The sequence below is a fragment of the Cimex lectularius genome, unplaced genomic scaffold (genome assembly GCF_000648675.2).
Source record: "Cimex lectularius strain Harlan isolate CLEC.00 unplaced genomic scaffold, Clec_2.1 scaffold188, whole genome shotgun sequence".
Classification (NCBI taxonomy): domain Eukaryota; kingdom Metazoa; phylum Arthropoda; class Insecta; order Hemiptera; family Cimicidae; genus Cimex; species Cimex lectularius.
The window spans coordinates 463261-490663 of NW_019392882.1; the positions used below are offsets into that span (position 1 = coordinate 463261).

Here is a 27403-nt window from a genome sequence, read left to right on the forward strand (position 1 = left end):
CCACCCTAATAACAAATAAGCCTGTCATAATTTACAAAATCAATTGTTTAAACTGTCCGGCAACTTACATCGGTATGACATCCCAATATCTGGTTAAGAAAGTAAAGCAAAATATCTATGATTGCACAAACCCCAAACAGCACTGGCTACCCAATATTTTGAACACCAACACCATTTCGACTTTAACAATCCAAAAATATTACACACAGAACAAAACAAACACAACTGTAACGTTTTAGAAATGGTTTACATCATCAGAGATAAACAGCATCAATTACCGAACAGACACTGTACAACAGACCGACTGAGTTAAATCAGTCGCAGCTACGCTAATATCATTAATCAAATTCAATATCGATAACATGCATATATAAACATCACATCACACAAAACATATAATACAACATATAAAACAATTATCACATTTCACACATCAAACATTTCTACATAGTTTATTCTTCAACAGTTTGGCTTTCCTATCCCTAATTATCCCTGTCTATATAATCCTGAAAGGATAATTAGTCCGAACCATTACCCATTTTTCCCATTGTCGGGTCGACTCCTCATATAACAATGTGTTTCTACCCTACTTCCTTCCCCACCCCTTCAACGTACATAAACATAAAACACTAATATCTCACTGGCACTCTCAACACGACACACAATCGTGGCACGTCTACACAGAAAGCAAACACTTGGAGTGAGTACAAATATTTTGATTGAGTCTAAAATTTCTAACATTGTATAAATTCATTTTTTCACATTCTACATGTGTTTGTATAATATAAACAATGTTTATAAATCCCAGGCCCTGAAGTTCTCAATAAAGATCGAAACGTCACGAATCACACTAAAGAAAATGTTTTTCTAAAACTGCGACACACCAGACGCATCTCACGATCTCCAAATAATCGTTAACTAAAGGTCACTAAACACCACACTTATTAATAATATTCTTCCATCACTATCCGAAGCATTTGAGAACGTTTTATTTAAACAAATACCCTTATTTATTCACAGATGTGAGACAGCCCTTCTTAAAATCACAGATGATATTAGCCTACGCATTAATGATAATAAACACCATTATTGTTCTACTTGATTTTTCCAATGCATTCGGGTCCGTTAATCATACTTTGCTTACTTGGAAACTGATGCATCTTTTTGGTTTTTCTTCTACTTTTCCTCCTATTTGTCTGACAGAACTCAAAGAGTTAACGCTTCAAATTTTATCACAACTTCTCTTTTAATTTGAGCTGGTGTACCCCAAGGGTCTATTATTGAACCTTTACCTTTTTCAATGTTTCTAAATTATCTATTCGTTCCTAATTTCATCCGATTTCACCTTTTACGCTGATGACACACCGCTTTGCATTTAATGTACTACAAGCAACATCTCTGAAGCTGTCTCTGCTCAACCGTGATCTTAATTCTCTCAACCAGTAGCCAAGAAATAGTGTCATCCTTTTAAACCCTAATTTCATCCCAGTCCTTATTAATTATCAATGAACTAATTAATACACATTGCCTATCCCCTCCTAATAACAACGGCTAGCCTATTAATTTTTGTCCTAAAGTCAAAAATCTCTGCGTTATTTTTAACTCCAAGCTGACATGAGCTATATTATTAAAAATATCTACTCAAGCCTCCATTTTCTTCGACGCTTTAACTTTTACACTACACAGAAAACTATTAACCCGAATAATTCCTTTATTATCTTACTGTAGCGCTATTTTTTCACTTTCCTTAGGCTCTCAATCTACTCATCGCCTTCAAATTGCTTATCTTTTTTGTACAATATACTGTTATGTTCTTAAACCAACCATAGCATTCTAAGCTCTTATAAACTTACAGTTTTAATGTATATATTTAAAATTAAATCAAATAATTATCCTCAATTCCTCAATGAACCTTTTCTCTCATTCCTTATCCAAACGCACAAATCATATCCCAAACCTTCAACACTCCTCTAAACCTTTAGCCTTATCCTTCAGAATTGCAGCGTCAAGACTGTGGAATTTGTTTCTCGGGAAGTACGTTCTGTTTCGTCGCTGGGTTGTTTCAGCTCTATGTCATCTGAGTTTTTAAAAACGTCATGAATCATCTCATTTTTTCCCACTTCCTTTTCTCTTTCTCGTTTCGTTTTTTTTTTGTCTTTCTGCTTTTCTTTCGTAATGTGGTTCCATCATTCGATTATAAATAATTAATATTTGAAAGAACATATTATTGTTTTGTATATTTTACTATATATAAGTGGGAAGTCTATGGGCCAACAAACAGCTGAGGTCATCGACGGCCCTCTGCGTGTTTTCCATCTTTTTCTTTNTTTTCGAACCGTTCTCCGTGGACCAGGGACCGACTTCTTTCTTAATCTGCCACAGTTTGGCAGGGTTAATTCTATTTCTTCGAGCCCAGCGGGTTTCCCATTCTTTTTTTACTGAGTTTGAAATTAGTAGTTTTAGGACCGCTGGGCGTATATGTTGGGAAGCGTCGTGGGGCATTCCAGCGGCTCCTTTGGCCGCCCTGTCTGCTTCTTCGTTCCCGGCTATCCCTATGTGGCCGGGAACCCATGCCAACACGACCTTCTTCCCAACTGCATCGATCCCTTTTAACTGTTCTTTTATCTTGTTTATTAAGGGGTTTACGGAGGCTCTTCTCCTGAGCTTCTGGACCGCACTGAGCGAATCGGTACATAACAAAAAAGAGTTGTCGTTTTTACTATATGTTTTATTCTTATTGTTATATGTATCTTATTGTTATTATTTTACTATGTTTATTACATTAAATTTATTTCTAATATATGTACATGTTAGGGGGCTTAAAGCCCTATTTATACTTTTAAACTAATTAAATGTTTTGATACTCTAACTTTAGCACAATTATTTATTAATTTTGAAGTAAATTTTAATCTTGAATAAAAATAATACGTAACGGATTGGCAATAAACATAAGCTTGAATTTAATAAACCACAGGTTCATCATTCTTATTGATCTTAAAAATAAATCTAACATAATAACATATCTGTAGTCAGTACACAGTTTTTGTTTTACTATCAAACACTTTGTCTTTGACTAACAGTTTTTGTCGGAAGGGAGATTTTCTGAAAGTTGTGGCGCCATTTCCATTTATTGGGGCACTACCGCGTGTAGCTGTCACCCATTATTTGGAGGATGTACAGATTACCGCGATGAATTGAAAAGCACATTCTCCTGACATGAATCTTATAGAATAGTTATGGGATATGATAAAGAGACGGATTAGACAAATTTCTATTTTCTCACCTCCATCAAGCGTTGAACAGCTTCAAACTGTTCTTGTTGAAGAATGGAATTATTTTTCGGTCGCTTATTTACTCGATGCCTAGAAGACTTAAAACTCTCCTCGAGCAAAACCAGTTAATAGTCTATTAATATATTGTTGTCAACAACCAATTCTTGTTAGTTAAATTTTAATCAGTGATTATTCGGAGATCGTGAGATGCGGTTTGGTGTGACGTAGGTTTTAAAAAAACATTTTCTTTATCATGCCAACGGGTCGATCTTTATCGAAATCATCTTCAGGGCCTGGGATTTATAAGCATTGTTTAAATTTTACAAATACATGTAGGATGTGAAAAAAATTAATTTATACAATGCTAGAAATTTTAGATTCAAACAAAATATTTGGACTCACTCAAAGAGTTTGTTTTCCGTGTAGAAAACATTCTTGTGTGTCATGTTGAGAGTACCAGTGAGATATTGATGTTTTATGTTTATATAAGTTGGATTTTGAAGGGGTGGGGACGGAAGACGGGAATAGAAAGACATTTTTATACGTAGAGTTGGCTTCTTTGAGAATAATGGGAAACAATTGGTAATGGTTCGGCCTGATTATCCTTTCCGTTTTATATAGACCAGGATAAGTAGGGGAAGGAAAACCAAATTTTTGAAGAATTACAAAGACTATGTCGAAATGTTTGATGTGTGGAATGTGATGGTTTTGTACGATGTGATGATAATATATGTATGCTATCGATATTGAATTTGATTAATGATATTAGCGAAGCTGCGACTGAGTTTACATGTGTCTGTTCGGTAATTGATGCTGTGTTTATCCCTGTTGATGTAAACCATTTCTAAAAAGTTACGTTTGTGTTTGTTTTATTCTCTGTGTAATATTTTTGGATTGTTGAAGTCGAAATTGTGTTGGTGTTCAAAATGATGGGCAGCCAGTCGTTTTTGGGGTTTTTGCAATCTTAGGTATGTTGCCAGACAGTAAATCTTATCCAGATATTTGGATGTAATACCGATGTATGTTGCCGGTCAATTTAAACGATTGGTTTTGTAAATTACATCACATTTATTTGTTACTGGTGTGGGATCTTTAATTTTGGAAAAAAGTGTGTGAATTGTTTTTGAAAGCTATTTGGAAGTTGTCAGAAGAGTGAAATGTGTTTAATTTATGTGATAGGCCGGGAATGAATGGCATGGAAATGTATGTTGGTTTGTCTGTATTTGATAGATTTGATGTAGTATATTAGTAATAGTGGATGGTGTTAGTGTTGAGTTGTAGTAGTTGATTATTTTGTTGATTATGTGTTTAGGGTAGTGATTGTTGTAGAGGATATGTTTTTTCTTTATGTTCTTATGGTGAAATGATTAGCTTAGCGTAATAATTCTGTGATGTAGCCCTTTGACCGTGTGTTTTATTTTATGATGAGGATGGTATGATGTGAAGTTGAGGTAGCGATATTTTTTTCTTGGTTATTGATCGAGTAGTGAATGATTCTCCCCTGTTTGTGTGAATTTTCTTTCAACCCATCTTAACTAAAGAATTCTTATTAAAAATTATGAATTTCTGATCTTGTTTAATTTAGTTTACATTAAAATAAAAATGGTGTAATTAAAGTAACGCTAATAATACGCATAGTTTGACATAAATAGCAAAATAGGATGTTTTTTATTTATTTTGTCATTGAGTATATTTCGAAGGACTCATCAATAAACTAAAAGGTATGCTACCAAAGCAGTATGTCGATATTATCAGTTCCTACCTAACTGACAGACTGTTTAGAGTCAAACAAGAAGATCAATATTCAAAATTAAAAACAATAAATGCAGGAGTGCCACAAGGTAGCATATTAGGTCCACTGCTTTACTTGTTATACACCAGTGATTTTCCGAAAATAGATGGAGTAAAAATTGCAACTTTTGCAGACGACACAGCGGTGATATCAATAGGACCGACTATCACCCACTCAACCGAAATCCTCCAAAATGCATGTAATAAGATAAACGAATGGACAAAAAAATGGAAAATCAAGCTAAATCAACATAAATCAGTTCATATAATCTTTACAAACAAAAAGGTGGACCATGTTCCGTCGCTCATAATCGATGGAACTACTATACCATACAGCAATACAGCTAAATATCTGGGAATGACCTTAGATGCCAAGCTGAGATGGAAAGAACACGTGAAGAAAAAAAGGACAGAAATAGGTTTAAGGTATAGACAACTATACTGGTTGATAGGACGTGGCTCCAATCTTGCTATACAAAATAAAATATTATTATATAAACAAGTCATAAAGCCTATGTGGACATATGGTATTCAACTATGGGGTTGTACCAAAAACAGCAATATCAAAATCATACAAACATTCCAAAATAAAATCTTACGTAACATGGTCAATGCACCTTGGTACATAAGGAATAAGGACTTACATAGGGATCTTAAGATCCCTGAAGTCACGGCGGAAATACAAAGATTTGCCGCCAAACACCAGGCTCGCCTCAGCCAGCACGAGAATGTGGAAGCAACTAAACTCTTACATTACCGAAACACGATCAGAAGATTAAAAAGAACAAAGCCATATGAACTTGTGCAGTTATAAGTGAATAGTGAATAGTGAAATGTAAATCTTATTGTACCAATGGGTTTATAAGAATGTAAACATTTATTTATTGTATAATATTATTGTAAAATGAATGGTTGGTCTAATAAGACCAGTTTTAATAAATAAATTTAATTAAAAAAAAAAAAAATTGAGTATATTTATTTACTTTTAAAATTAATTTTTTGTGCTAAGGAGTTCCTTACTTCTTAACCACTTTTATTGGAATTCTATGGAATTGATTCAACATTCGTCACAAAGGTTAAACATTAGTGTTCACAAAGGCTTAGAGGAGTGATTTCACGATCTTTATATTAGCATAACGGCTCGTAGTTAGCATTTAAAATTCAAATCAAATTACTGTCGAGTGAAATGGTGAAACTAGGTTTTACCGAATGAGCGGGATGTAAGCCAAGAGCGACTGTCCTCTTACTTCGACTTTATTCCGGAGGAGTTGGCAAATAGAGTTACTGGCTATTCAATTAGCGATATTGAATGGTTCAACTCCCACTGAATGTTGGGGGAAGGCCGGGCCCTTCGCCGAGTACAAAAGGGCCGGGGGTCTCCGCTCGGCGACCTTTGACATGCAAATGAACACAAACAATTGGCCGTTGGTGCCGCTGTAGCCTTTCATTACGTTAATGGTGACACGGTCGGTTTGACTCGGCCAGCCAGAGTACCACCTTTGCCGTCGATTCAACTTGGGCCGGCCGACCTACAAGTATGGCCACCGGCAATTTGCAAGAGCAATTTGTCAAGTCGGTCGGACTAATTGGACAAGTCCAATTTTCAAAAACTTGTCACCCCCTTTGATTTCTAAGCAGTTTCCAGTTGAGCAACTTTTCTTCGCGAACCACGTCTATTTACACACGGAGAAGGAAAAAATCAGACGATGAAATTTATGTTAACGAGAAATCGTCAATCGCTTAAATGTTTTACGCTGGGCGAAATAGGAACGAAAGAAAAAGTTAATTTTGGTCAACTTTCATAAGCTATAGTTAGAATAAATTATAAAGCATAATTCTGGTGAGTTAAATTTGCTTAAGTTTTGAAAACAAGAAAGAGGTTGAAGGTAAGCTAATAAGCTACAGCCAGAAGTTGTATCGACTCAAAACAATCTCGTGTATCATTAGAGCTGATGTTAGTCAAAAATTAAAATGGTCGTCTACTGATTTATTGTTCTAATCAGATCAAGCATCGGGCAGTGTAAAGCCACCAGGTTTCATCTAATGCGAGGTAAACTTGCTCCCATTTACAAGTACAATCAATGGTAATCACTAAATATTTATTGATAACACATTTACAATTTTCATAAAACGTCATAATTATTAACATACACCCACACACTGGAATTTATTGTTTATTGTGTACGTGGTATTGAATCAGTAATTTGGTTGTTAGCGATCATTTTGTTCTACCTGTCCTCCCAGGTGTTCTATCAGACGCGATTTGGCAATTCGACATTTTCATTGTTGGGCCTGAGTGATTTCCGAGTAGTCAAGTTTGATTTATATAATCAATGATGAGGCACCCAACATTAACACACTAATCGTCTGACACACCAAAAGAGAGAGTCTCTTTGAGACTGTCAAAAATATTAAGAAACGTTTAATCGACAAATTTTATATTTTAAAAAAAACGTGAATGTAAAAAGTATTTCCTTACTTATTACTCCATGGCACTACACCCCTTACAGGAGCTTAGCCTCTACCAGCAGTTTATACATTTCCTACCCATCTTCTGCTTCTACAACCTCACATTTATCTTTAGTAGGTCGTTGTCAACATCTTTCAAACACCGCAAATTTAGTCGGCATCTAGTTCTCTTGCATTAAGGATGCCATTTCCAAGCTATACGAGGACCTATGTCGTCTTCCATCCTGCCTCTTTTGTAGTTGTTACTAATTTTTCATACTTGTACAGTTCCTTCAGTTTTCCGTTCTACGGGACCACCATAAATGCTATTTGCCACCGTAGACCCAACAATTACGCACATCATATTTCTCTTCCAGCAGTTTATTCTTTTTTATTCGGCTACGGTAAGTGTCCACCTTTCCAGTCTTCTGGACAGAATTATATTTCGATAAGTCTTCTTTAATTTTCTTAGCACTTATTTTCTGCTGCTAAATGCTATTTTAGCTCGCTCGTGATCACCATGTACATACGTTATTCTTCAATAATTTTTATGTTAAATGGCGCAGCTTCATCCTCCTGCTGCTTTCAGTACAGCGGCCGACCGTACCATAATAGTTGCATCATCAGCATAAGCCAAGCGCTCATCCTGGTGTAACACTTCCTTCCTGGATCACGGATCTTCCATATTGCTGACTCCAGGCCCTAAATTGAAAAGTATTGCATTATAAAAAATTTTAAAGACGTAAAACGTGTTTTCTTGGATATTTCGTTTATTGTTCAATATCATCACTCCACCCCAACAGTGACTCACCAGCGGTGCTTTTAGTTTCTTAAAGCGCATAAGCCATCCTAACAGAACGATGAATAATGCAAGTATATTAATTTCACACTCGAAAATCTCAGCCTTAAACAGCCGAAGTAGAAGAGATTAGGATTAACTTCCCCGAATCCGGGAATCGAACGGGATAAAAAGGACAATAAACTTTGAGCAGTTAGCGCATAAAAATAGTAGGCGATCAAAGGCTTCCTTCTTTACACGAGCCGGTGATCGATCCACAGGTACATTGTGGGTATAAGACCGAAGGCGAACTCATCCACGCAGGTAATGTGTCATTCCGGTAATAGTCGGCAACCGACCGAAATCAATTGCCTTACTGAAATGAAACTTCAAGAAAAAGGATTGTTCCATTTCGGTTATACTCTTCCACGCGCCTTATGATGTGCGATATTTCACTTTCCGTCCAATAGGAACGATCTGATTCGAAAGATTTTACACACTTACAAGTCTAGTGTTTTTCTTTTATGAGCCTTGGAAACCACACTGAGAATATTATACCAATCAAATCATAAATAAATATAGAATCGATTCAATTTAGATTCCTTAAAAATATTTACTTATTGTTGTATAATTTTCCTCCGTCCCATCAATTTTTGCTGCCAAGCTTTTTAATGCGTAAGGGTTTGTAGTTTAATGTCTCTGAGCTTTCTGGTCAGTCCGTTTACGTCTAAACGAAGAGATTACTGGGGTTTGAAGTTCGTTTTGATGATTTCAATCTATCTATTCTTGCTGTTTTACACTGGCAGATCAAATCAAGAAGAATTCACAGACGAAATGAACTGTCTACTCCAAACTGATATTTCTGTTTGTCTGTCCCTATTCCAAAACTTCAGTGATATAGAAAACCACTAGAGTATCAAGAAAATGATGTCGTTTATGTTGTATTTGTATAAAGTCAAAAAAAAGTGTATAAACAACCTTTAAGTAAGGTATTGGTCGAGATAAAAAAGTCAGTGTCACGAGCGGGATTCGAACCCACGACCTTCGGTTAAATACGCCGCTGCTCTACCACTTGAGCTATCGTGACTTCCATCCACTCGGACACCAACTTCTCACCTCAACCCCACCTTTTGAATTTTCCCTTCATTTTGCCATTTTTCAAATGTTGTGTAATCTATTTGATTCTCGGCATAATCTGATTGATGAAATGGCCACGGAGACCTTTAGTGAAGCCTTCTTCATTTTGCTTATTAAATCGATTAGGTTTCGTGTTCTGATTGACCAAATAAATTCGTTTCAACTAATTAATCTTTAAGTAAAGTATTGGTTGAGATAAATGGCAAAAAAGGGGGAAATTCAAAAAGTGGGGTTGAGATGAGAAGTTGGTGTCCGAGTGGATCGAAGTCACGATAGCTCAAGTGGTAGAGCAGCCGCGTATTTAACCGAAGGTCGTGGGTTCGAATCCCGCTCGTGTCACTGACTTTTTTATCTCAACCAATACCTTACTTAAAGATTAATTAATGGAAAAGAATTTTTTTGATCAATCGGACCACGAAACCTAATCGATTATAGAAACAACGTTAAATAATTGTTTTGTTTTATAAGTTAAAACAAAAATTCACTGAAATAAGCTGTAATGGTTTCAATTATTCGACGACAAAAAGTTTTAAAAACTTGATTTTGAAAGCGATGGAAGGAGATAGTTTTTAACCATTAATTCGGAACTTGGTTTTCAACGTTTTTCTACCTGTTGGCGTTGTCAGGCACTCTAATAAGGTGACAGAGGGTTAACAAGTCTGGAGGGTTTGGAAGACGTGGTTCCACAGGCCACATAAATTTTCTTTCGTACGGTTTGCAGTGCTTGCGAACATTGTGTTGAAAGAGGAATGGGAGTTTTGCCCGAATCAAAATTTTAGGTTTGAATGACACACGTCCAGAATATCAATAGGCTTCTCCTGTGATGTTTGACTTAAAGAAAAAAATCAGGCTTAGGAAATTTCCTAGAATATTTTTCAAGGGAAAGGATAATACCACCTAAAGATTCTGTAGAGTACCTGTCTATTTTTTTATATTTTTTAAATTTATTTTTATCACGAATGCTGATTTAATGAACACCGAATTTATATAGTTCTTTAACTTTACAATTTTATACCAATAAACAAAATTGCACATTCTTAAGCGTTTCATCATCAACATTTTGAAAGATCAATTTAAAAATCAAATGGCGTTTTCGTCGTAGAAAGCAGCATCACTGAACACTTAGTATAACTCAAAACACTGCGATTTTTTTAAATAAAACAGTATAGTTTTTATGCGTTCGAACGTTTAATTAACACCGGATTATTACAATCAAGCTGACAACAAAAAAACATCAAATTCCAAGAAAAAATGGTTATTTTAAAAACGGTAGGATATTTGGAGGACATGAAAAGAGAAAAGAAACATCAGGGGCGGCCAAACACCAACATGTTTAACTCCAAGCAAACCTTTCAAAAATTGCAAAAAGATTTTAAATTGTACCTTTTGTTGAAAGACCGAGATAGCACCTGAATTAGCGTATTATAAAAATGATTTGAAGAAGTAGCAATTTAACACCAAAAATACACTGGCTCAATGTGTTAAACCAATAAATATTATTGTATATACTGGATGTTTTTAACTGCTAGTGGTCGGCGTGCCCGCAATTGTTAAGGAGTTAACCCTGTGCTTCATCACTGTAAGATAAATATCCCCGGATCGAATCCAGCGGCCTAGATTTCGAACCCAACATTCAAATAGGCTTTTTGAGCTCGGCACTCCGAGAGTTCGCAAAACTTCTTAATTTTATTTTTTTCCACATTCGACATGTTTTTGTTAAATTTAAACAATGTTTGTAAATCCCAGGCCCTGAAGATGATCTCAATAAAGATCGAAACGTTGGCACAATAAAGAAAATGTTTTTCTGAAACCTTCATCACACCAGACCGCATCTCACGATTTTTGAATAATCTTCTTAGTTTAGATATTGATGAGAAATCTAATGTTTTTTCCCTACATCTCGAATAATGATTATGAATATGAATGATGATGATGCATAAATGCTCATTTATTTAAGAGTCACTAAAAAGGAAACCGGAAATTTCAACAATATTTATCATTATCCGAAATAAGTCAAATAAAACAGTATAGTTTTTATGCGTTCGAACATTTAATTAACACCGGATTATTACAATCAAGCTGACAACAAAAAACATCAAATTCCAAGAAAAAAGGGTTATTTTAAAAACGGTAGGATATTTGGAGAAAATAAACACAGTGAAAAATACACTGGCTCGATTTGTTAAATCAATATATTTATCATTATCCGAAATTATTAAAATTGAGATTATCAATTTCTTAAAGTAGGATTTCTAAAAATTCAACAGAAAACTGAAAAATATTTAATGTATTTCTACAACCTAAACCTTGAATTTTTTTATTTACGATTTCCCAAATGCAAATGTATACAATCAAAGTATTAAGGTTTTAACTGTACATAAATTTAGAAATATTTATAATAATTAAAAAACAATAAAACAAACAAGCAATTTAGAATAAATTGAGACAGTTTGAAATATGTATTAAAACTATATAATTATCAATTATTAATTATAATCAAATTCAATATTGATGTTCCAATATTTAATTTTCTAATAATAAAATGTGCATAAATTTGCTTAAACTGACGTTAAATATATTTATATTTTCGAACGAGTTTAACAAACTCGTTGTTCTTGGTACAAACCTGAATTTGGCATAATTAGTTCTATGGCAATCAATAGAAAACGTTATTTGACTTCCAGAATAATAAGATGTAACATGAAAATTGATTCGGTAAAGCAGTAATGGGCAATCAGTTAAGGAATGTAATAAAATAATGTACAATCAAAAAAATTCCTTCTGTATAAAACAATCGACTATTTCAGATCCGACATTAACGTTGAGATTCTATATCTCTGTATTTTCCAATTCTTTTGTAAAGTATCAAGAGTAAAAATCTTTTTTGAAGCGCTTCTACGCGACTGATATGGGTGGAATGAAAGGCAGCCCAACGCGGAGAACAGTATCTAATATCGGTCTTACAGTGGAAGTGTACAAAATTCTAAGTGTATCCGGATCATGGAAATGTTTAGTGTGACGTGTAATAAATCCTAAAATTTTATTTGCAATAGTTTTATTAATGTGCGTGGAAAAGTTTAACCTTCAATAACGATGCCAAGGACTTAAAAAATTTCAGGTCTAATTAGGAAAGAGTCTGATATAGCGTAGTTAAAATTGATAGGATATTTTGTTTTATGGAAAGTTATAACTGAAAATTTGTCAGAATTTAAACGAATATTATTAGTTGAACACCAATTATTAAGTTTTAGTAAGGCATGTTGACGTTGTATGCAGTCAGAAACAGAATTAATTTTTAGGAATATTTTTAAATCATTTGCAAAAAGTAAGATCATAACTTACGCAAGAGATATTGTATATACAAATTTTAAAAAGAAAAGTGTGACCCTTGAGGAACTCCAGAAGTTGCTAGAAAACTATGCGACAACACCGATTTTAATTTTCCTTTAAGCATTCGACCTTCTAAATAGGATGCAAACCAACGTAATAAGTTACCATGTAATCTTAAATTTTATAACTTCTGTAGTAGAATTATATGATCAACACTATCAAAAGCTTTTGCAAAGTCAGTGTAAATACAATCAGCTTGTAGTCCTTCGGAAAAGGATTGTAAGATATAATCTGGAAATATAAGTAAGTTTATTAATTTATCTTTGCGAATGAAAACCATGTTGATTTGGAATGATAACGTTTTTAAATATTGGGTTTAAGAAATTTAATATGACGCTTTCAAAAACGTTGTCGACAGCAGGTTGCATTCAAATTGGTCTATAATTACAAATATTACTTATTTTTAGCATTTTAAAAACGTAACTATATAACTCTAAATTCCTGTAGTTAGTGATTTATTAAAAAGTGAAACTAAAATAAGAGCAATAGAAAGTTTTCAACATTTTAATATTTTTTATATTTTTAATATTTACTATGTCCTGCACCTTTATTTACCATTAGAGACGAAAGCATCTTTAATACTACTTCAAAGGTAATAGTTACTGTAGATAGATTTAGATAAGGGTAAAAGGGTTTTTATTCATAAACGTAAGGCGTTGATGATTTTAAATAATAAACGCTAGAGAAATGAAAGTTGAAAGCACATCGAAGGCTTCTAAATTTAAAAACCTTTTAACAGGACGATTTTTTTTAAGCCGTTGAAATAGTTCTAAAATTTATTTATTCTACCTGTATTTCTAACCAATTTTTCAATAATATTGATATGGTCAGAATTCATTTGTTTTGTTATTTACACTTAGTCCTTAGATCCGAAAACTGCCGAGTTATGCTGCCTATGAGCTGCACGTTTTCGTAATACCAACATCTTTAATTCATGAGTGAACCATTAGAAAACCAGGAATCACACACGCTTCGCTTCTGAAATTACATTGTTTTAATAAATTTACTGGTAATTAATTATTAGATTTTTATTTGAACCAGTTGGTTTTGTTATAGTTCAGATTTAAATCTATGCGAGATGGATAGAATTTGTTTAAATCTAAGCTATTACGTAGTATTTTATAATGTGTTTACTTTTGAACATCGTGTTTAAAGCTTTTTTTGATAATAAAGAGAACTGCGAAAAATAGTCAACATTGATAACCTTAAGAACAATAAAAACAACATAATTTGTAAGATTTGTCAAATTATACGGACACATTTTTTGTGTTTTAGATCGAAGGAAAATGAAGCAAGAGCGTTATTCCAAGCAAGAATCTGAAGAATACCAATGGCAAGATATAGGTAAGAACCGTTACAAATATTTTTCGCTCACAATCTACGACAACCATGTTCCTATCCTCAAAACGACTTGGTTGGTTTTCTTGGATTCCACCTAGACTCAGGCTCGTAACACGAATCAGCACACACGACTGCAAAGACAAAATCAATCCAGGTTTACCCCACAGACATATAAAACAACAATCCGACCTACCGACGATTAACAAACATACTATAGGAAAATAATGCTTTCGATAAAAAAAAATACGAAAATGTGAAGGCTACCGAAATGGAATCGCCGATTATAGTGAAATCTTTTTTTTTTTAACACTAAGTCGAAAATTATTACTCACTTGTTAGAGCGTACCTACCAATGAGCCAAACATTACTTTTCGTCAGTAAAGTAAAGTAATTCTTGTTATAAACGAAACCCTATCCTGGGTGTCAGAGATAATCATCACAACAACAGATTTTACATATTATTCCTGTTTAATTTTAAATGGACTGTACCGGTATTCGAACCCATCACTGCAGTGTGGTAAATCACAGTCGGAGGCCCTAACCATCCAGCCACTGCGGCTCCCAGATAAACATAATTTTAAATAGTTCAAAAAAATGTTCAAGTAATAAGTAATAAATAAAATAAAAAATATGGTTTACAGCTGTTATTATGCATGCATATGTACATGCAAAAATCAAAGGTACAAATTTATTATAAATCAATTGATTTGTTTTTATTTTATTTAGGATAAGAAAATAGTATGTAAAATATGTCGGAAAAAAGTGTGTGAATGGGTTTAGATATTACATGCAAAGATACAAACACCAAATGGTGCTTGCAATAAAGTAGGCAAAAACATTTCCTTGCCAAAAATCTAATTCGTTTTAAGCTCCTCATTAATACTCACATGGAATTATTTTTTGGCAATCAACATTTATATATTTTTGGACTGGACTCACTAAGAAGAATTTCATCCAAATCCTAGTGTTATCTATTTAACAATTGAATTACTATTTATTTTCATATTTTACCATTTTATGTAATTATATTGTTTGTATTTTTTATTTTATTTTTAGTATTGTCATTTTATTTATTTATTTTGTATATTTGTATTTAGTTAGTCTTTTTATTTATAGATTTTCTACAAATTCAGCGTTTTCATAACTGATAGGATATTCTGCTTTGAGTTTTTTCATTTTGATTTTTTGAGTTTTTGGTTAATAAAAAAAGTAAGAACGAAATTAACAAAAATATCATATAAAAGTTTAGTTCTATCTTTAATTTTAACTTGTGTGACGTAGTTTATATTGGTTAGTTTATACTATCATAAACCTTTCATCAATCTTTCGATTTTTGAAAAAATTCGGATGCATCTGAATGGCAAAAAAAATTGAGAAAAAATATTCTTTCTCCCAAGCGTTTGTACTCACCGGTTTTATGAGATGGTAAAAATTATTATAAACTCTTTTTATAACCAAATTTGTTTATTTACTTTGTGCATTTATATATGTTCTTGAAAGGAAATCAAACATGATCATAATAAGATAGAAAGATATAGACACTATTTGAATGAATGAATATCGTGTTATTAAAAATCTCACAAATTTAGGTAGCGTCTTACAATTAATGAGAAAGATAGATATATATGAGAGTGAGAGAGAGACGGAGAGAGAAAGATAAGAAAAAAGAGATAGATAGTTAAATAAATAGATAGATAGATAGAAAGAGAGAAAGAGAAAGACAGAGAGGGAGAGAGAAAGGAAGGCAGATAGAGTGAAAGAGAGTAAGGAAGAGATAGAAGAAAGAGTGTGGGTGTGTGTATGGTGAGAGATAGATAGAAAAGAGGGAGAAAGTGAAGAGACAAAAGAGAGTGAAGGATGAGCCACAAACGGAGAGGGAATAGAGAAAAGATATATATANATATATAAAGAAAGAAAGAAAGCAAGCAAAAGAGAGAGATTGTGTGTTTGTTATAGGAATAGGAAATGAATAGAAATAGAAGTGACTAATTGATGATGTCGCTTAGAAAAATGAAAATATTTTTATTTCTTTGTAAAAAAAATTTGCTGATATTTAAAAACCTTGAGATACGTTCACAAGAAACGTAGAAATCCCACATATTTTCCCCAGATGCAAGGGTCGGTCCATTGGAAAGAACGCTTGGGTATGTCTGCATATTGTTTGATCTAGATTTTCCATATAATATTTCATTAAAATATATCATGATTGTGTAGAGTCTCTTGAAAACAGAAGGAAAAATTTTTCCTGATAAGTCAGTAAATTGAGTTTTCGAAAACCCACAATTTATGTTCAAGTAGGCTTTTTGTTTGCTGAGTTCTTTTCTTTTCCGAATCGGCAACACGGAAGGGCAAGCTATATTTGAAAGTAAATAAAAAGTTGAAAAAAAACAATTGGAAAAAGAGAAATGGTCGGTGGAGGCTTAAACGTTGAATTGTCCGGAGTAGCGTAAGGTTGACAGGGTGACCGGCGGGGCAGCAGGTGGGGCCCGCCTTTTAAACCAATCCCCTCGGCTGTAACTCAACGCGTATATTTCAAGTTCGACAAAGTTTACCTCGTATAATCCCCCTTTTTCTCATATGCCCAAACATTTTTCCATTTCCGAATTATAGCCCCTGTTGTGTCCGGTTGATCTGAACGGTGAATTGTTCCCTTTTAGGAAAATAATAATCGAGGCAAATAATGTTCACTGCAAATTAAAAACATTACAAATGTCACAATTATCTAGTAATTGTTTTTAAGGAAGGGATGGGCCCAACCTAGACTTTGTCTAGGTCCCAGAGGAAATCCCTCGATCGGTCTGACTATAATTTTGAAATTTGCCAGATACCTTTTTTTTTTATTTTAATAAAAATAAAAGGACAGAAAATGAAATTATTTTATGGTTAGAATTAATTTTAAACAATTTATTATTACTAAGCAACAAGCTTGAAATGATATAAATGAAGCATAAACAAACTATAATAAAGACAATTGTTGAAACAAAATATATTCCTTATATTAATCATAAATGATGTTTAAATAAAAATGAAATTAAACCTTTTCTTTGAATTTTATAAATAATTTTTTTTTTTTTTTTTTTTAAAAAGTAATAATTGTAAACTGCCTAGATTAAGGAAAGGACTTACCCACGGAGACTGGAACGTTTCGTTTTACTTTTTTTAATATTACTATTTCACAGGCAACAAGGATGGTAGCGTCTTCACCAGTGAGCAGATCAACTCTATCTCCCCCCCAATGTTTTTATTTAAGGCCTATACTCGGCCCCTCCCTTTCTTAGGCTTTATCGAAACTGCAGGTGGCAATTTCAAATTGTGACGGCCCGTAAGATGGGATCGTTACACAAATATAAACCTAGCTCATTGCTTGTAAATCGCCACTCTCTATCATTAAAAAAGCTAAATTTAATAATTTGATGGCAGGATTGATAACATAAAAATAATTTCTTGTATATTTGTCTAGGTAAGATAAAAATGTGGTTCAAAAAATTGAATGTTTCTACGTATTGATACTCATACAAATTTCACGTTTTCTTATTACAAAAAAATTACATTCAGGTTGCAGTGACTAAAAAGCCTTGAATACTTTTTACCAGGCGTCGCCCTATCTTTAGAGACCAAGTATCTGTTAACAGCTTGCAAATTCCATGGGTTGAAAAAGCAAATACTTAGGCGTTATTTTGTTTCGCAAGCTCAATTTTTCCAGTCACGTAAATGAAACCATAAAAAAGTGAAGGTGGCTACGAGGTACCTCATTCCGCTTTTGTCCCACAACGCTGGACTCAATTTCAATAGTAAACTCTTCCTTTACAAAGTTGTGGTAAAGCCTGTCCTCCTGCACGCCTGCACCACTTGGAATTACACCTCCAGATCAAATTGGAAGAAGTTACACTGCACACAAAATAAATTTCTGAGGTTGGTAACCTCTTCCAGCCGACGCACTAAAATTAGCCGCCCCCATGAGAGTATAAACATGCGATTGATATACGACGAAGCTAAACGGCTCACTGAAAACTTTTTCAATGAACTTATTGAGCATAGAAATCCCACATGCCGAGAAATTGGAAGGTACCCTACAAATACCATTTGGAAGCACTGGAGAATAAAACATATATTACACTAATAATCAGGCTAATATAAGGGTAAAGATGGGTATGTGTGTGTGCATGTATGCACACTGCAATCTTGTAAATTATGTATACGAACATGTATACATATTTGCACATGTTGCATATTTGTTTGATTATTAACCTTCTAATTTATTAATGTATTTATTTAATTTGTTGTGTATTTATTTATTCATTTATTGACTTATTTATTTAATTTTATTAAACGTAAATTGATTATCCTATTTATTATGCCAAGTTACTGTAATATTTTATTATTTTTATGTTGTTATTGCATTTGCACATATCATTTACTTTTATGACATTGCTAAAGCTACTCAGTTCAATATGTACCTGATTTCATTTTGCTTATATCCAATTTTTGTGGGGTTTTTGTAATTTTCCACGAGCACAATATTGAAATCGGTTTTGTAGTATATTGCGAGTGGAGATTTGCTTCGGAGTGTAAATGTGACATGCCTACACCAATCTGCTATGCATTCCCATGAGCAGAAACCTTTCTCTTATTATGCTTTCAAAATGTTATGTAATGTGTACAAAGGTGTTTTTTTTTTTTTTTGACAAAAGCTGGTTAACTGTGTAGTTACAGACCAATCGGCCATCTGAGTGTAAAGTCTTTGAAAAATGCATACGCCATAGATTGGACCATCCCATTATGCCACATCGTATTATTGTTGACCAGTGGCAAGATTTTAGCCTGGCCTCTTTACTAACACTACCAGTCAACTTTCTCGCTTGGTTGACCACGTAAAAAACTGTTAAACCACAAAAAGCACACAAGCTAGTTCTGCTCGATTTAGAGCCCTTCGATACTGTATGGCAGTACGAAATCGTTTACTAGCTAATTGACATCAATTTTCCAGTTTTCATCATCAAAATAAATTATATCTAAAATCCCGTTATTTCCGTGTTCATCGAAACAACCTAACATCAAACACATTACAATCGCCGCTGGAGTCCATCAGGCTTCTATGTTAGGCCCATCATTTTTTCTGTTGCAACAGTATGCGGAGCATGTAGGGATTTACAACACAGTTTGGAAGTCAAAAAGGTGGTCAAGGTCAATGAGATGATTAGCCCTAAAAACTGAGGTCATATTTTTCTCCAGAGAGCGCCTAATCTTCATGTAGAAAGTGTCAGTTAACGGTTATTAGATTGCATGGGCAGATAAAATTAAGTACTTAGGCGTAACCTTGGACCAGAAGCTCAATTTCTCAGACTACATGAATGAAAGGGAGGGTGGCCACTAAGATCCTCTTCCCTTTTATGCCGCGCAGGTCAGGTTCGATAACAATAAAAAAAAAATTATTTACAAACGAGTTGTTAAGCCTTAATACTTTCCTGCACGCCTGCTGCTAAATAAATATGAGGAAATTCCGAATTACGCGAAGAAAGTTTCTTAGGCTAATCATCTCATTTTTTAAAATAATTTTTAATTTTTTTCGGGGTAGTCCGTACAGCAAAAGTCATATCAACTTCTGAGTTGCGGGAGTTTATGAAAAAAAGTCCATTTGTTAGTATGTGTTTGGTACGAAATCGGAGGCTCTGGATTAGAACCTAGGGACCTTTACATTACACGGATGAGGCTCCGTGTCAACGCCTAAACAATTAGTCTACTGACGCCCCTGCTATTGGTGATAAAGATAATTAGTTGCTTTTCCGATCTGTAGCAAATATAACATTTTTCCTCCGTCACGAACTGTATGGAAGCGACTCCACTCAAGTTGACAAGTCGTTTTTCTTAATTTATTCGATCGAGCAACAATGTTCCGTTGCTAAAAAAAATAATCAACGAATAATTTCGTTATATATTATATATATATATAATTTTTTCAAAGAAAATATCATTAATATCTTGATACTCTTTAAATAGCTTCACAAATGCGGTTTTCTAAATTTCTCTTTTAACGAGGCACAATATACAACGTAAAAACAAATTTCTGCGAATGTGAATTTACGTGCCGAATATCCGACTCCAAATCATACGCTGTGAATGTTTTTTTCATCAAATCTTTTGGTCTTCGAGTGACGTCGTTGCCTTTTCCGAGGGTTCTTTGTCTTCTTCTAAGAAAACTTTTCTTATAAACTTGGTCAAGTCTGGTACACCTGGTCGGTAACTGCTTTCTACCTCTTTTTACACCTCACATATACCTTTCAGTCAGAACAACTAGTTTTTCTGTTTGATTTCAAAAGTAAAGGCAATATGGCACTTTAAAAGGAAAGCAGGAATTAATTGCCCTCATATTGCCCCAATAATTTACGCGTTTCTGTCAGAACTACTTGTTTTTCTGTTGGATTTAAAAAAATAAAGCCACAATGGCAATTTAAAAGGAGAGCAGGAATTGATTCCCCTTATATTGCCATAATATAAGTTGCTAGGTGTCATGAGCTGGGTCCACTAAAGGCACTGCCGGCTCCTCATGTACTTTGTCCATGTTATCCTATTTTTACGACTTTTAAGGTCGTAGTTTTGAACATGTTAATATTTTGCTTACGTCCAGGCAAATTCATGGGACAGTTGTTATTATTACTTGTTTCAATCTTTCTACCCGAAATGGGTTAAAATTAACTATTTTTACAAAAACACACTTGGAAAGTTGAGGCTAATAAAATTTTTAACCTAATCTATACTCGGCGGGTCTCAGAGCACAGATGCACCAATATTTTCATATATTTCTTTTCTTAACGAAAACAGATATAATTGTTCCTTAAAATCCTTTATTCATCACATACCTTATCATCATCCCAATATGACAGTACTTGTCAAACCCAGTCTTTCATCAGAAATTCCAATTAAGCGAGAAAATAAGCTCATCGTTAAAACGCAAGAGCGACGCATTGTTGAATATTCGCTGGGGTTACCTCAGGGAGACCAATTTCCATAATTGCAACATATTCCCAGTCGTAGCTGTCGATTCAAGTTATGCAGCGAATTCTTCAGGCGTAACAGGTGAATTATCTTTCACAGACGCTCCAAATCTTTGTCATTGAGTTTTACATGTTGAAGAAAACAAATATAATGAACATAAATCGATAAAAGATGAAGTGATTTTCTTTTTTTTTTTTCATTAGAAAATTAATGTAAGCTCATGGAAAACGAAAATAGGTGGGAAGATAAAGGGATTAATGTTAAAGTGGGTCATTGGACGTTAAACACGCAATGCAGTTTGTGGACGACTGTTCGTGATTGTTGGCTGAATTTGCTGTAGGGCGCATTTGAAGAATTGATGATGTTTAAATAAATACATTGTTAATTTGCTTATATATAATTTTTTAATTTTAATTTATGCGGGAGGCTCTAAAGTACGGAGGTTAGTCAACCGTACATCCTCACAAATCTGGGCAGCACACCGCACAGTTTAATGTAATTGGTAGGATAAACAATATACATAAAAAAGTAAACACTGATTAACTTTTTTTACACTACATAAAAGCAAACCAATTTATACAGTTCGTTCTGTTTTTTCACTGTAAGGGTGTTATTTAAAAAAAAAAAACCCTAAATTATTCCCTCACTCTTACACAAACCTCCTTGATGTGAAAGATGCGCATTTTTGTGGAAATTTGTACTGAACAGTCGCTGGTATACTTTAGAGGAGAAGTTTAGAATTTTAGAAACGCTTTTTAAATGCTTACTCTTTAGATTCTAAGTTAATCTGAATAATGCAAAAAAAACAATAAAAAATAATAATTTAACTTCAAGTAAAATTAAATTAAATCAATAGCTAAACAGGACGAATAAACATCATTGCAGGATGTGACTGTGGTTACTGAAGTCTCCAACAGGCGTCACCACAAAATCGACAATGCTTCCAACTTCTAAATAACAGCCAATTGATACAGCATCCTTCAATTAAGTAGGGTGCCAACTGACTTTAATCATAAGTCGAGAGTTGTTACAATCTATAATAGAGCAAGCACCTTTCAGAAGCTACATGCAACATGGTCTTAACTGCTTGCACTCGCACTCATCGCACACTTATCATCCAACTTGGTCTACAGTTGCTTCATGGCCCACACTTCTTACATGAAATTAACAGTAGCTTTTGCAAGTGTATTGCTTGAATAGTAGGCCACTAAACAATTCCATAGTAGTATCTCTGATTAGTTACAGCGAAGCCCTGTCCTTTGCCCTATTTTTTACTGCTCATTTCGCGTCAGTCGGCCGGATCGTGGTAGATCGGTCTGGAAGGAGGATATACGGGTCTTAGCCGTATCGTTCTTGTTTGCTATTGATGATTCATTTAATTTTAAAGAGTAAGTCAATAATGTTTCTGTAATATGCATATTTTTGATTAGACTAGCCTGGGTCAAACCTAAGTTAGTTTGACCTTCCTGACCAACAAAGGAATGATGATTTTGACGTAAGGTTATTTCGGCTCGTTCACTCTCTCTCTCTCTCTCTCTCTCTCTCTCTCTCTCTCTCTCTCTCTCTCTCTCTCTCNCTCTCACACTCACTCTCTCTATCTATCTATTTACCTATCTCTATCTATCTATCAATATATCTATCTCCCTCATGTTATTTCTCTCCCTCTGTCAACCTCTCTCTCTCTCTCTCTCTCTCTCTCTCTCTCTCTCTCTCTCTCTCTCTCTCTCTCTCTCTCTCTCTCTCTCTCTCTCTCTGGCTCTCTGTCTCACTCTGTCTCTCCCTTTCTATTCCCAAAATAATGCATCTCATGCATGCATGAAGGTCTCCCTAAGGAAAAAACGCGTAGACCAAACCACTCTAGATGGATTGGAGAAATGCTAAGAACTAGAAGAGCTCAAACAAATATAGGACCAGACACTATAGAAGTTAGCACAACCAAAGGATGTCCTCAAGGAGGGTACTGTCACCTTTTCTATGGAGCCTAACAGTTGATGAACTGCTCGAGACTCTGGACCGCAAAGGGATAAAATGTCAGGGTTATGCGGACGATATAGTCCTGACTGCCAGGGGAAAATTCGAGGAAACTCTCCGTGACATAATGCACAAGGGACTAAAAATTACAGAAGAATTGTGTAAAACCGCTGATTTAGGAATCAACCCTAATAAAACAACCATAGTCGCTTTTACACGGAAAAGAAAACTAGATCATGTGAGGCAAATAACATTCAATAACACTGTAGAAGTTGTGTAGTAGTTGTATTTTGTGATAGAAATAAAAAAGAAGTCAAATATCTGGGCATCACTCTAGATAAAACACTGGCATTTAAGAAACACATCGGCTCTACCACGAAGGCGACGCGAGCTTTGATGGTGTGCAGAAGAATAGCAGAAGGAACTGGAGATGCAGACCGGAAACCCTGCTTTGGATGTACACCATGATAGTAAGAAACATACTTACATACGGAGCTATAGACTGGGCTGATAAAGCAGATCAAGTAACTAAAAGAAAAGAACTCACAAAAATACAGAGACTTGCATGCATTTGCATAACGGGAGCAATGACAACATGTCCTACAATTAGCATGGAAAAGTATTGGGATTAATCCCCCTTCACCACATGGTAATAAGGACAGCGCAGAAAACCATCATTAATATTATCAAAGAGAAACCTCCAACAGGAATAAAACTAAAATGGAGAGACAGCAACAAATTATGGAAAGACCATCCTATACTCATGGCTCCGAGAGACGACATAAACAGGATGTTTGAATTTAATCAAAACTTCCAAATAAATCTAGGTACCAAATAAGAATGGGAACGAAAGGGAAACACCTCTTTTAAGAATAGCACCATCCTTTGGTACATAGATGGATCTAGAACACAAGAAGGTACCTGGGCAGGAGTATTTGGACCTGGAACCAAATACTCAGAAACCATGGGAAAATACACCAGCAACTTCAAAGCTGACATTCACGCAATCGAAAGATGTACCCATCTCAACCTAAGTAAATGGTACAAAAACAAGAATATAGCTATCATGTTATCATGTCAGATAGCCATGCAGCCATGAAAGCACTAAGCTCAAATATCATTAGTTCAAAGATGGTGCTGAACTGCAAAACCAAATTAAACATATTAGGTACACAGAACAAAGTCAGCCTCTGCTGGGTCCCAGGACACATGGGAGTAGAAGGCAACGAGAAAGCGAAACGCCCTTGCAAGGCCAGGAGCTGCTACACCGGTGACAGGACCTGATCTGTGGCATAGGAACCTGCACTATTAACGAGTATCTCAGATAGAAGTACAAAAAGAAAATTAATGAACAATGGAATTCACTCATTGGACCCAGACAATCCAAGAATCTTCTAACGAATTTCGGAAGAAAAGAAATTACAGAATGTGTCAAGGGAAGCAGGAACAAACTGCGAATCCTAATAGGATTCCTAACAGGACACTGCAAGTTAAATGGACACTTAAAGAAGATTGGAATAATCCAAGACGGCTCATGCAGATCCTGCAAAGAGACAGAAGAGAGGCCAACACATCTACTAACGGAGCTACACTTGGCCGCAGAAGGATGTGTTTTGGGATGTATAATGTGACCATAGAAGAACTTCAACCACTGAAACCGGGCCTATTAATCAAGTTTCTTGATGAAATAGGACTCACCAATGTGCTTTAGACAGAGTACGGGGGATACAATAGCCTTTAAAGGGCGCACTATACTACACACCGAAAATTATATATACATCTTCTATTCCCAGTCACAGTCTCTCTCTCTCCACAGCAGTAAGTACTACAACTTACGGGGATATGATTATACAGTTCTGCAATACCATACGCCATTAGAATGTGTCCCTCGTTATTATTCTCAGTATCTTATTCTCACTCTCTCTTTCCTTCTCCAACCCCCTCCCACTCAATAATTAGTATCTTTATTGTCATCAGTGCAGAACCCTTTATTTTCCTCTCTCATTTTCCCCTTCAGTCTCACTCACTCTCATTATGGTAACTATACCAAATACCAGGTAACGAAAGCAGTAAAGGATTAAAATTTATTGCGGCTATACAGTTCTGCTATGTATTACGACATTAGTATCCATCATTTTATTAGGCTTGAAGTACTCGATATTTCTTCGTCAACCTATACGCAAAATACACTTTCAATCTAATTGAGAGTCAATGAGATAGTCAATCCTTAATGAGGCTTCCCACGCTACCCATTAAAGATAATAATAACATAATCTAACGTTTAACCCAAAAGTATTTAACTAAACATCAAAAATCGGAACTTGGAACCAATAGTTGCCATTTTTACTCAAACACAATTCTCATATCGGATGACGTCACTACTCGCTATATACAGGGTGTTACAGAGTTAAATGTCAATATTGCCATGGTGGATTCACTATACAAAGTGTCATCAGAACGAGGTTTCTATTTTCCCTCTTTCCTGAGATATTAACATTGTGATTTAACACTAAAATCAGATTTTTTTACACAAAATCGTAATTTCTCAACGCGTCATTAAATTACAGATCTGACCTTTATTTTGCAAACTACATTAAATTTTCCCCTAGACAACATTTCCGTTGAAAATTTGCGCTTCTGCATAGACAGTAACCGCTCAAAGAATAACAAATGGAAAAACCCACGTGTTTTTGGAAATACTCAATTGTGGATCGTGCAAAGAGTTTTCATCAAGCTATTCGGAAATTTCACCATAGTTGCCTTATTTTATAAGTATTCCAAGGACATGCTCACTTTTACATTTTTCAGAACTTTTCTTAGTGTAACCCCTTTTGCAATTTGAAACACGTGATATTGAACCCAAGAATATCATACATATCATATTTTAATAAAACATTAATTAGTTAGTAACAAAAATCAGATCCATTATTCTTATAATGTGTACTTAATTAAAGAAGCATTAGAATTATGTATTCATGAAAATGGAACGTCATTAAAGTATGCATTTTTTTCAAGTTAACTGATGTATTGTTCGAAATGCTTTTCTTCAAATTGGATACACAAGCGCGAACGTAGAGCAACTGAAGTGACTGCATGAAGGACCTCTTCCATTATTTTCCTCATGTCATATCACATGATTTCAATTTCTCTATGAGCTGTTCTGTCATTTCAATGGGTGTGCAGTACACTGCAATCTTCAGAATTCCACATTTGACAAAATCTATTGGGGTCAAATCAGGGCTCCTCGCTGGCCTTGCCAGGAGAAAAAGTATGTAATTTTGGTTACCAACTAATAATAAATGTTTTTATTTATCTGACATATACGATTCTCTTGTGTTGCTGCTTTTTTTACACAGCAAGCTTGGGTTCGATATCATGTTTTTCATCCATGCAATGCCAGCATCACTTGTACCAATTATAAGTGATTTTATTAATAATCCAATATTTTATTAATTTATTTGTAATTGAAAAAATTCAAACAAAGTCTTAAATAATTAAATTTTATCATTTTTTTTATTTCAGAAATTGACGAGGACTTTGAGATTCTTCCAACGGCTGCAACGGAGGATTTGTCAGCAGCTGACTCTGCATCGCTAAGCCCGTCTCTTTTGTTGATCCCTGTCCTATTCGTCTTGAGCTGATACGTCTCCCTAGTTCGTCTTAGTTTAAGCGGAATGCTTTCGTGGAACTCTGTTGGACTGTAAATATTGTGCCCCGAAATCGCGACCATTCGCAACGGTTGTGTAAATAAATTATAAATATGATGAATAAAGTATGTATGTATGGAACGCTTAAAAGAGCCTGTATGTATTGTTGTTAAAAATTAATCAGAAATATTGTAAAATTTTCTGAATAAATGTTAAAACGGAAGTTTAATATTTGTTTGTTTTTTTGCCATGAAATATATTAAGCAAATTAGCCGGATTTGTTTGTAGTGACTGACTGATTTTGATTTGTTCTCTACACCTCTGCATTGCGAGAAGAAAATAATGCCAAGAAAACTTCATGATGACATCCATTGAAAGGGTGAGGCGAGATAGGAAGGGAAATAATTGGATAAGGTGTAATTCAGCTTTAAGTGATGGAAGGTAAAAAGTTGCTAGCCTATTACGGGAGGTGATGTCAGATAAACAATCCCGTACTCCTCTTTACGGTATAATCAAGTAAAAGCGCGAAGGGATGTTTGAGATTAGATTTACGTTTATGGGCCCCCGAGGCTCTGTTAGCTGCTTCGGAGTTATGACCCCTCCCACAGGCACGAGCGCATCAACAGGTCGGACCG

At 34.7% G+C, this 27403-nt stretch overlaps 1 protein-coding gene and 1 long non-coding RNA gene across 2 annotated transcripts in view; one reads left to right on the forward strand and one right to left on the reverse strand.

The window, feature by feature from the left end:
- Positions 1-26984, forward strand: part of LOC106660793 (lachesin-like) — a 329309-nt gene extending 302325 nt beyond the window's left edge. The window contains exons 10-11 of the mRNA XM_014383725.2: positions 14092-14160; positions 26644-26984. Coding sequence (XP_014239211.2) covers positions 14092-14160; positions 26644-26762 — 188 coding nt within the window. The 3' untranslated portion in view covers positions 26763-26984. The remainder of the gene's footprint in view (positions 1-14091; positions 14161-26643) is intronic.
- LOC106660794 lies at positions 7232-14760 on the reverse strand. Its single transcript, XR_001339583.2, has 3 exons — positions 14508-14760; positions 7543-8213; positions 7232-7462 (listed from the first exon to the last, which is right to left on the reverse strand). It is a non-coding gene; the product is annotated as an uncharacterized LOC106660794 (long non-coding RNA).
- Positions 26985-27403: the final 419 nt, after the last annotated feature.